Consider the following 11,678-nt stretch of genomic DNA (forward strand, 5'->3'; position numbering starts at 1 on the left):
CTCTGCCTCCGCGAGTTAATCAACAGTAACGACCAAGGGAGTGTGTCCCACTGGGGGGACGAAAAGGCACAGTTGCATGGTGTCCAGTGGTGTTTGTGGGATCATCTGAAGGCACCTGGGATTCAAGAGAACCATGGTGACGAGACCTAGTCAGAAACCATTACGTTACATTACATTCATTTAGCAGACGGTCTTATCTGGAGCAATTTCCAACACAAGAGAACAGAAAGTGTATCCATTCAAGCAGAATGAGCTTGTGTCTGCAACTGTGTCAGACCAGGCCAGCAACACTCCCAGACCAATGAGTGTGAGCATAACACCATTCAAGCAATACGACAAGTTATCTTGTGCTAACCTAACTAAACAGCCTAGAAACTAAGAGCCAAGTAGACACACTACCACACATCACAGTCACTAGCCAAAAAAAAAAAAAAACTTAACTGTAAAACATCACAAATCCGCATTCTCAGCCACTTCAATGATTTATTCATTCAGCCAAGAGCTTTATCTAGTGTGTAGTATAACCTACATTGCCTATGTGTAGTACATTTTTGACCCAGACACTGCATTGTGCCCTGAGCAATCTATCCCAGCACCTCCTCTGGAAGCGAGAATCCAATCCATTAACTTCAGCAGAGAGGGGCCAGCCAGAATCTATTAGTCATCCCACCAATAATAATGTAGCTTCCTGGTGACCTTCCTACAGACTCACTGGACCCAGTTATAACAGTTATTAGAGGAGCCAGACTCAGAGGATATAGTTGTATGTGAGTCTGAGCCTCCTAATTTGTGTGATGCCTGCCTTTTTCTATATTTGACTAAATGATTTCTGAGTTTTGTATTTTATACAGAAATGAGCAATATGTGTTAGCAACAACAAAGAAAATTAAGTTGTATGTTTATACATCTAAATCTGCACTGTAGAAACGCATTAATGGTAATGAAGGGTACAGCCTTGCCCAAGATACGAACATGCAGCTCCCAGTTGAGAATACTGTAAGTTTCTCAGTACTGGTGGTCCAGTCATGCTAACAAAGAGAAGGTCTAGCTAACTCATAAATCTCAGCTTCCTTGTTGCCTGATATCTTTTGACAGCTGGTATCCTTTACGTCACGACTTTTTAGGTACAAAGAAGCGCTAATATATTATTAATATATTTTTCGAACGCACTTTTTGAAACGTTGAAAGTTCATCACTTGACCCATGTTTCCTCATCGAACCACCAAATGTGTTACACACGAACAGGAAGTGAGCCGTCAGTAGAGATTCCTTACACGTGCATTAGATATTTTCAGTAATAAAGCTTTTTACAATGGCGAAAAAAGGCAAATCGAAACCAGGTGGCAACAAGAGACAAACTAAATGTATCGTCACGTTTAATGAAAAAGATCGACAGTAAGTGTGTATAGGAACTGGGTTTTTGATCTTGAAAAAGCAAGCTAGCTACCAAGGTCTACCAAGCAAACATGTTAGTTTGCTAACTAAACGTGCATAGATATCTTTATGAATGTAGGAAATAGATGGTCTAACGAACGTAACTAATTAGAGTTATTATAATTAGACTGCCGCTTTAAGTTGTCTCAATATTTAGATGACAGCCCATTCCAGTCTAATACAGCTAACTTATTAGCTAGCTTCCAGTGTGTAAATGTAACTGGGCAAACTATTTGAAGATAGACTACCTAGGTGGTTATTTTTGTTAGTTATGGTAACTGCTGCAAATTAGGCTCACATCTAGTTTGTCTAAATCCTGTAGGACACACTGTTGTGGTGCGTTTCGTTTTTCAAACCACAGATGTCGGAAGTAATCTCGGTGGGAAAAGTAATTGTAGTGAGTCGGGCAGCATTGTTACTCAGTCAGACGTTGTTTCCACACGGCGGAGACTATTCTGGTACTCATAATAATAGAACATATCTGTCCTGAAAACGCTGGCAAGCTAACCAATGATTACCTGGCCTCTGTCGCTTCCTATTTGCAGGGAATACCTCACGGGCTTCCACAAGAGAAAGGTAGAGAGGAGGAAAGCGGCAGTGGAGGAAATTAAGAACAAACTAAAAGAGGAGCAGAAGAGAGTCAGGGAGGAGGTAAGATGGGGGGTCTCAAGGATGGCTTCTGGGATAAGGGGAGCAGTGAAGAGTGGTTTGTGTAATGGGAGAGGCATGTGCAGGAGTGGGAAAAGGATGGTGTTGCTGGGGGGGAGAAGAATTCATGTAGGCAGGAACTAAATCAATGTCTTCTCTTTCAGAGACACAAGGAGTACATGAAGATGCTGAAAGAGAGAAAGGAGGCTCTTGGTGAGAGAATGACAGTTTCATCTAGACAGATGTATAAACTGACACAGGCTGTCTGACTGTTTGAGAAGATTGCTAGTTCAGTGTCTGTGACTGATTTTCACAGTGTTTTCATGTGATAAATGTATTCCTCATCTTTTCTCTCAATGTTTTCCTTTCTTCCTCAAGAAGAGGCAGATGAATTGGAGGACCTGATCACTGACACCACAGAATCCATACAGTTTGATCATCCAAACCACACTGTCACTGTGACAACCATCAGCAGCCTTGACCTCACTGGGGCTAGTCTCTTGGGACCAGCAGCCAATCAAGTAACTGGAAGAGTTTTATTTACATTTTACAGTACTATTTATTTACATTTTACAGAACTGCTCGAAAATGTATGTTTTTGACCTTGGCTTTGGATTCTCCAGGCAGGAGAAGAGAGTGAGGATGAGAAAGGTGAAGACGATGAAGAGGAGAAAGCGAGTGCGCTACCAAAGAAAGCTGGCGAGCCGATCCTCTCTAAAAAGTATGTCACTTTCCTTATTAATAACTGTATAGGGCATGGTCATGAGTGTCAAGAGTTTAGCTCAGCCTGATTTCTGATTTACCCCCATTCCCCACTGTGTATGTAACAGTGGACTCTCACTTCGTTCTAATGTGCGTCTTGTCTGTTAACCCATGAAAAATAAGCCTAAAAAACTCCTATTCTGCTGCGCTTTGCAGATGTAAACCTCCTGCACTGTGTATTAAGGAGGTGGTGAGGTTTAAAAATGGAGAACCATTACAGGAAACCAGCACACTTTAGATAAAAAAAAGTTTCTGGAACTTGACAGAGGTGCTTGAGTATAGAAATAGAACATAGAACATAGAGGGGAAATGCACAAACACACAATTGTCCTTGTTTTCATGATCAACAAATGTATTTTAAAAATGCACAGAGGTTTACATCACAGCAGCATGTCTCTCCTGCACACAGTTGCCTGAAATAGTTTGCAGCTTTCCAAACTGCGATTCTCATTTGCTTAGAAAACATGAAACGGTATGCTTTGCACTTAAATGAGAATTTGTTTTAAAATGACTAATTAGTGTGTGATTAGAGGTATTGGTCTTTAAATTCTTAAATATTCAATTAAATATACACAACCAAGTGAAAATAGCATTCGTATGTGGACTCTGATTCCAGAATTTCCACATTATGGTTCATTAGCCAGGTCAAGTCAGACGGATAGATCAGACGTTCAAAGTAAAATCAACATTATTTCATGAATGGCCACTAGGGGGAGTGAAGTCTCCTCTTCACAGGTGGAAAACGTAATTTGAAAGCATCCCAACTACCAATGCACAATAGAACAGAAATAGAATTTATGCACCTTTTTTTATTCAGACTTAAAAAAAAACCTCACTTCTGCATCTTTCCATCCTCCTGTTTGTCGCGTCTTCCTTCCTTCCCCCAAAGCTAACTGCCTGGTTTGTTTGGTTTGTCTCTGTGCCAGGCTGTGCTCCCTCACGGCTTCCCTTCACGCTCACACCAAGCAGCGGAGGAAGGGAGGGAAGCTGCGGGGCAAGGGGCAGGAAGGACCGGGACGAGGCCGCGCCGCGGACAGGAAGCCAGGTGGCATCGACAGGAAGTCCCGGCTGGGGAAGACCAGCAAGAGACACAGACGCAGACAGACGGGGAAGAACAAGTCGCAACAGGACTGAGAGAGGAGGCGGCTGCGTGGACGAGCAGTTTATACTCGTGATTTAGGACACAGAGCTGTTTCCTGGTCTTCGGAATGTGTGTACTCCTTTAAACGTGATCAGTAGAAGCACACCAAGCCAATGAAAGGAGTGGATACTCCAGAAGGAGACCATGTCATTTGGAGCCACTGGTTAGTGGTGCTGTGCACAGCAGCACGGCCCTCATACTCTGGACAAAAGCTCTCCATATTGACAAGACACACTATCTGTTGTACCTGTACTCTGGTCTGTGTCGATTTGTATGCTGTGATGAGTGAGTGTTTGTATGATATGTAACATTTGTATTTTGTACATCTGAAAAGTTTAATTAAAAATGTGAACAAAGTGTTGCATACATGCCTGTTCATGATTTTGGTCTACATCTAGGTTTACCGTTGTTCCAAATAACTCTTCTTTCTGTGACCAGAAAGATCATGTAACATGTATTTACGATAAGTACCCACTTTGTGTTCGCAAAGAATAACATTATTAGCCCCCTCTTCTGTTTATATGTGGAATACCTGTTTATGTGTGTTACTGAATTAGGGAAGAAAACATATGGATCCAGTAGATAGGTTTTGATGGTGCTTACAGCATTGACAGCAGCTCAAACTGTCTCTTAATGTATTCCAGGCCCACCCCTCAGTCGTACTTATTTATTTAGGCTAACTTGAGCCGAAGCTTGCCATCTGTTTACTAGCCCAAGCAGCTCATTTCGCTTTCTAAAGCACATGATATTTAATACAGCACCGTACAATGGCTCTCTCGTGCAGCAGACGCCATGTTGGCTCTGTTGAAGGAAGAAGGATGTATATGGCAGAGTCTGAGACAGAGCCAACATGGCAGATGATGGAACTTCAGTTTCAGCCATTGTTGGGACAGCCAATGAGATCCCTGTAAGGGTATGTGGAACCCCCTGGGGGGATTTAATGAGAATCAAGAAGGGCCGTGACTCAGGGCTGATGGACAGTTTATCTTCTGTGCCCAAATGACAAATGGAAGATGACGGTGGCTGACCTGTGTCTGAGGTATTGTTTAAATATCTGTTCTTTTTCCTACTTCTGTTTCTTTTTGAATATTGAAATGGTACATATTTCAATAATTTCCAAATATATACATGATATCGGTACATCCATTTTAATGGCTGTGGTGTGGTGTAATGGATAACTGGTCATTTTGAACAGTGACTTGGACCGCTTGTTTTGTGTTACACTGAGTTACATGCTGTTCTGGACAGTATAGCAACTGGTATAGCAACGGTATAGCGCTAATACAGTATTGTGTTTCAGTATCCTGTTGTGCTGTTTATTCCACTCAGCCAGCTGTTCTGCTTTATATTACCCCATGCTCTGCTGAGCAGTGAAACAATGTCCATGTGAGTGTATTGCAATCCAATTTACTCGGGACTGCGGCACTGCACGGAGCTGAAATTACAGCGGTGTAATAATGCACTAAGGCTAATGATGTAACTAGTGTGTTGCCATAATAAGGATCAATGCAGTTCCATAACACAGGACATAATTTCACAATACCGCTGTGACGTGAACTCTCCGCCTCTGCATTACCACACCGCATATCATGCGGCAGAAGCATTTTTGTATTCTGACATATTTGGCAGGTTTTTTGCGTTGGGCTTTTGCACAACATTGCAAGCAGAACACTCTGCGCATGTATGCATTTACGTACTTATCCCTCTTCAGTGATGTGTGCTATGACTGCTTGTTTTCATATTGCCCCCCCGTAATCTTGTGGAACTGAACGTCCACGTGCAGTGTGGTGTGATTTGTGCTCTCCCCGTTGCTCCTCAGTGGTTCAGGAGTGCGATGAGAGGGCACGTGTGCCCCCCCCCTCAGGTACGTCATGCCCCTCCCCGACGAGGACCTTTGCTGCCAAAAGTTCCAGCCCAACATCTTCGACCCCTCCCGCTGCGTCTCCTGCCTGCGGACAAGGAAGCAGCACTCCGGCGCAGCACCGCCGCAGGTGAGCTAAGGACCGACACAGCTGTGGAGGACAGCTGTTGAGTAGGGGGGTGTGACAGGGTGCTAGCAGGAAGAGAGGGGGAGAGGTAGACAGACACAGGATGAAGAGACAGGAACACCAGATTGTTGGACAGACGCTACCGACGCAAGGACTGAAGCAATTTCACAGGGGTTTAAGAAAAGCCATTTGTGAGAGACAAGGGAGACATGGGTGCCGACAGACAGGAAAAGCCAAGCTGTGAAGACATTATGCAGGGCTGACAGATTATCATAACAGCCAATAGAATGCTGAAATGAACAAACAGAAGAAAGACAGGTGAATATAAATTCAGATGAACGGGCCAACTTATTAGAACAAGTCAAGCTTACATAAAATAGCCATAACCATTCAGAAGTGGGGATCTTGCTCTACTTGTGGAGTAAACATACAGGGCCCATTCAATAGCAGGTATGTTACATATACGCAGAGTTTAAGTGGTAAACTGTGCCCCGCTTTTTTGTGTGCTCCTGTGATGAGCCAAGATGAACCAAGCTAAAATAGACTTAGAGTGCGGTACAGAGAGAGGAAGAGGTAGGGCCTGCACTCTCATTACAAATTAATGAAGAGAGATCAATTGCAGCCCTTTTTGGGAATAGCCTGTAATGTGATACGCAGTGACAAAATGCACACAGCACAAACCTAAAGTCACATGCTGGATTAATTGAACTCTCTGTCATTTGTAAAGACTCTGTAGTGTTTCACTCAAGTGTTCTGTGACGTTCTGTCATCACAGTGCAGTATCTGACACTCATGTTTGCACACAATGTTCCTGAATATTTTAAATGTCATGCCAAATGCTTGTATTGTACGGCAACTGTGTTACAATAAGTAGTCACAGAATGTTATTACCTTGTTGGAGTGGCATTGATAGTCTCCCGGGTGGCTTTTTCAGAAGGTCATGGAATAATTTTTCATTTTTTTCCCCCAACTGAAAACTAGCCTCGGTTTTCAATGCCCTCTGGTAAATATATTCTGCCCGACACTTTTTGACACTTCAAAAATGAACTGTAATTATACATTTTGATTTGACTGCCATAGGCTGCAACAATTCAGAGATGTGTTGAAATATGCTTGAATAAGCATTTACATGAATGAGATGCATATTCTCACAAAAATTGAAAATTTTAGTGAGACAAGAGGACAGGAGAGCCAGGAGTAGATATTTCTTAGAAGAGAAATAAAAAAGGGTTATCTGAAATAAGCCTGGGAAGTGGAGACATTACAGAAAAAAACCAGCAAAGCAATAAAATAATAATGAGTAGAGCCACAATCTAGGTTATGTTACAACACTGTAACCCTAATCTAGAGAAACAGATGCGAGGAAGGGGGGTGGGAAGGGGGGGGGGATGCAGAGTACGAAGAGGGAGAGAAGGTAAGAGAGGGAAAGACGAGGTGACACAGAGTCAGTATCTTTCATGAAGTTCTTGGTTTGACAATGAACTTACAAAGGGACACCAAGGACACGGACTGGCGTTGAGTATGTGTGTTTTTAGTCATATGAAAATACTGCTTAATGTGTTAATCTGTCTGTGTGCATTTTATTTTCCTACGACTTTGTATTTGTCAATGTGCAGCTGAATGCATGTATCAATCAAGTATTATTTTAAGTTGATGACAATGGTGGCACATTTCTGTGGAAGTTTCACTGTTTAAACAAGTCACTGTAGTCTCCCTTATCAAGTCATTAATAATCTCTATAAATTGTTATTTATGTATTTGCATCTGTGGAATGAACAGCAACATTTGTGAAATTCTTTTATCCCACTACAGGACTGGACAAAGAGGGTATACGATGTCTTTAAATGCAACACTGCAGAATTACAATTAGCTGACTTTTGCCACCCTTGGTAGTGTACAACCTAGACTCTTTATCTGGGTTAATTTTCTGCATCCATCGTGATTGGCGGTTGTTTCACATTCCACCTGTCAGGAGGATTCTGATGGCCTGTCAGTGGTGAGCTACTGTGATGTCACCCGAGATCGGCTGGGCTATGAGGACAGCTCCCTGTGCATACTGAGCCCTGACTGTGAACTTTACATCTGTGACGAGGAAGACAGCACAACCAGGTAATTTTTTTATAATGCTTGTAAGATAATGCTGGATGGGTGATTATCAGCAATAGGATTTGTGTTCCCTTTCCTGGTTCAGCTTACAGAGTTGCATGGTGCCTACCGTTTTTGTGATCTAACTCACCGTTTGATTTGCAGTGGTGTTCCTTTTAAGAATTGTGCAGTAAACTTCATTATACCCATTTACAACTTTTTCCCTCTCTTCTCAAAACTTTTCCCTCTCTCCCCATCCCCCTCCATGTCCCTCATTCTCTTTTTGCATTCCTCCTTCTTCTGTCTTTCCCTCTTATCTCTCTGGCTTTCTTTCCTTTCCCCCACAAAATTCCAATATTCATCTTATTTTAACATATTGTCTCTCTCCATCTCTGCCTCTCCTACACTGTCTCTAATACTGTCTTCCCTCCCTCTCCCTCTCCCCCCTGTTGACTCATCTGCTCTGCTCCTTCTGTTTCTTTTTCTTTCTTATGTTCTCTTTGCCCCCTCTCTATCTTTTATTTTCTCTTTTTCTCTTTTCTGTCTCTCTATCCCTCTTTCTGTCTTGTTCCTTCTCTCCTTCCCTTTTCTTGCTTCTCTCTCTGTTCTTTTCTCTGGCTTTGTTGGTCCCTACCTCTCCGTCCACCCCCCCCGTCTCAGCACTCAGGATCCCTGTGATTACCCAGAGCTCAGTGGCTCCATTACCTCAGAGGAGGATTATTTGCATCTCAGGGACGTAGCATCTGACCCAGCCATGACTCGCCTGGACCATCCTCCCCACAGACCAAACCCCCAAGCCTGGATGGATGAGGCCAGGAGCCGGGAGAGTTTCGGCAGACACACAGGTGTTGACCAATATTATCTCAGCAGTATGGTCATTGATGTCATTTTTTATTACTTTCATTATCAATGGAGGAGGCATCCAAAGGAACAAAGTACTGCAAGATCTCTGGTTACACGGGTCAATATCTATTTACATTGTGAGCCTCTCTCTCGCTCTCTTTTCCTGAGCGTGCTGACTGTATGAACCTTTGTTAGGACAAGTCTTACTCTGAGGAGTCAGATTAAGGTCAAGACTGGTTTGATGCATTGTCCGTGCCAGAGATTACTGTGCATGTATACGACACAAATACCGTCTCCGATACCCTGTTTTTTTATTCCTCAGCATCGAAAGGAGACAGGGAGCGAGAGAGTGGCTACTTTTCTCTGGGCAGGGCAGCAGGCGTCAGGGCCCTCCGGGATAAGAGTCCGCCCCCTCCTTTCCGACACTCGGAGGTGGGCCACCCGCTGCCCAGCACTCGCAGTCCAGAATCCAAAGCTCTCATTCCTTTCCGGAACCCTGACCTGGGAGTCCCTTCCGAGAGGCGGAGCTCCGAGATACCAAGCCATGAGCCGCCCCCAACAAGCTCCTCTCCACCGAAACACTCAGAGTCTGATTACAGGCAGGACTTTGAAGCCCATGGACAGCCGATCCCCCGATCACTAAGCCCCACCCCTTTCAAACAGGCTGAATCCCTAGGCTCCTCCCATAGAAGGAATGCCAGTAGCCCCTTCTCCAAAGGCCACACACGATCAAACTCATTGCAGAGAGGAGGTTCTACACTCTCTCGCTCCTCCTCTCCCTCCCGAAGCACCTCCCCGTTCAGACAGCCTGAACCCTCAGGCTTCCCCCACAGAAGGAACTTTGACTCCACAGGTTTTTCCCAGGGGAGCAGTCAGAGGTCCAGAAGCCCCACCCAAAGCACCTACGGGCGAGATCTTGATTCTGGCAGGTTACATAAAAACCTTAAATCAATTGCCAGCACTGTTGCCTCCAAAGTACAGTCCAGCTCCTTTGCAGATCTGAAAAGCACCTTGCGCAAAACCGACACAAATATCTCCTCCAGTAGTCATACTCGTAGCCCCTCCCCGTTCAGAAAAGGCAATGACACACCCAGCCAATCCCTATTGCGCAAAACAGAACTTAATAGCTCCTCTAGCGGTCGTGGTCATGGCAGCCGTAGCTCCTCCCCTTCAAGAAAAGGCTACGAAACACCCAGCCAATCTCTCCTGCGCAAAACTGAAACAAACAGCTCCTCAAGCATTCGTGGTCGTGATACTCGTAGCCCCTCCCCCTCCCGCAAAGGTTATGATGCTCCCAGCCAATCTCTCCTACGCAAAACTGACACAAAAGCCTTTTCCAATGGCTTTGTCCATGACAGCCGTAGCTCCTCCCCCTCAAGGAGAGGTTATGACACACCCAGTCAATCTCTCCTTCGCAAAACTGAAATTAACAGCTACTCTAGTGGTCGTAGTCATAACAGTCGTAGCTCCTCCCCTACCAGGAAAGGCTATGAAACACCTAACCAATCAATGCTGCGTAAAACTGAAGTGAACAGTTCCTCCAATAGTGTCCTTCGTGGCAGTCGTAGCTCCTCCCCTTCCAGGAAAGGCTATGAAACACCTAACCAATCAATGCTGCGTAAAACTGAAGTGAACAGTTCCTCCAATAGTCTCCTTCGTGGCAGTCGTAGCTCCTCCCCTTCCAGGAAAGGCTATGAAACACCCAACCAATCAAAGCTGCGCAAAACTGAAACTAACAGCTCCTCCAATAGCATTCCTCGTGGCAGTCGTAGCTCCTCCCCTTCCAGGAAAGGCTATGAAACACCCAACCAATCAATGCTGCGCAAAACTGAAACTAACAGCTCCTCCAATAGCATTCCTCGTGGCAGTCGTAGCTCCTCCCCTTCCAGGAAAGGCTATGAAACACCCAACCAATCAAAGCTGCGCAAAACTGAAACTAACAGCTCCTCCAATAGCATTCCTCGTGGCAGTCGTAGCTCCTCCCCTTCCAGGAAAGGCTATGAAACACCCAACCAATCAATGCTGCGCAAAACTGAAACTAACAGCTCCTCCAATAACATTCCTCGTGGCAGTCGTAGCTCCTCCCCTTCCAGGAGACCCTATGACACACCCAGCCAATCTCTCCTCCGCAAAACTGAAACGAACAGCTACTCCAGCGGTCGTTTTAATGGTAGCCGTAGCTCTTCCCCGTCCCGGAAAGGCTATGACACACCTGACCATTCTCTCCTGCGCAAAACTGAAACAAACAGCTCTTCCATTGGTTATGGCCGTGATAGCCGGGGCTCCTCCCCTTCCAGGAGAGGCTATGACACATCTCCGGTGAGGAAAACCACCTCTGGGTCAGACTCTGCGTCCTCCTACTTAAAGAGAAACGCGGACAGCCAGAACAGAACTGACCCCAGCACCCCCTACCTTAGAAAAAACAATCACAGTGACGTTAGATCAGACACAAGACCCTCACCTGGTTCCTGGCGTGGCTCCACTCACTCTGTCCGCAGCCCTGCTACCTCCCGTAGCTCGTCTCCCTCCAGGCGGAGCAAGGAACCCCCGTCCCCCTCTCATTCACTGAAATCCAATGCTGTGGCCCCTCAGTCAAACCACAGGAGCGGCGGCAGGAGCAGGAGTGGCAGCAGGCAGGGTTTGGAGGCCCGTAGCCCCTCTCCGGAGTACAGGAGGTCATCCAGTCGGAACAGGAGCCCCTCCCCTCAAAGGCGGAGGCAGACGTCGTCCCAGAGCTCCTTGTCCGAGTCTGAGTCCAGCCATATCTCTGGAGGGTC

The 11,678-nt window shown here is 45.2% G+C and overlaps 1 protein-coding gene across 1 annotated transcript; it reads left to right on the plus strand.

The window, feature by feature from the left end:
• The first annotated feature begins 1,250 nt into the window (after nucleotides 1–1,250).
• nol12 (nucleolar protein 12) lies at nucleotides 1,251–4,191 on the plus strand. Its single transcript, XM_036553450.1, has 6 exons — nucleotides 1,251–1,395; nucleotides 1,980–2,085; nucleotides 2,247–2,295; nucleotides 2,461–2,603; nucleotides 2,706–2,803; nucleotides 3,771–4,191. The coding sequence occupies exons 1-6, from the start codon at nucleotides 1,313–1,315 to the stop codon at nucleotides 3,976–3,978; spliced, it is 687 nt and encodes a 228-aa protein (XP_036409343.1). The 5' UTR covers nucleotides 1,251–1,312; the 3' UTR covers nucleotides 3,979–4,191.
• The last annotated feature ends 7,487 nt before the right edge of the window (nucleotides 4,192–11,678 follow it).

This window comes from Megalops cyprinoides, chromosome 19 (genome assembly GCF_013368585.1).
Source record: "Megalops cyprinoides isolate fMegCyp1 chromosome 19, fMegCyp1.pri, whole genome shotgun sequence".
Classification (NCBI taxonomy): domain Eukaryota; kingdom Metazoa; phylum Chordata; class Actinopteri; order Elopiformes; family Megalopidae; genus Megalops; species Megalops cyprinoides.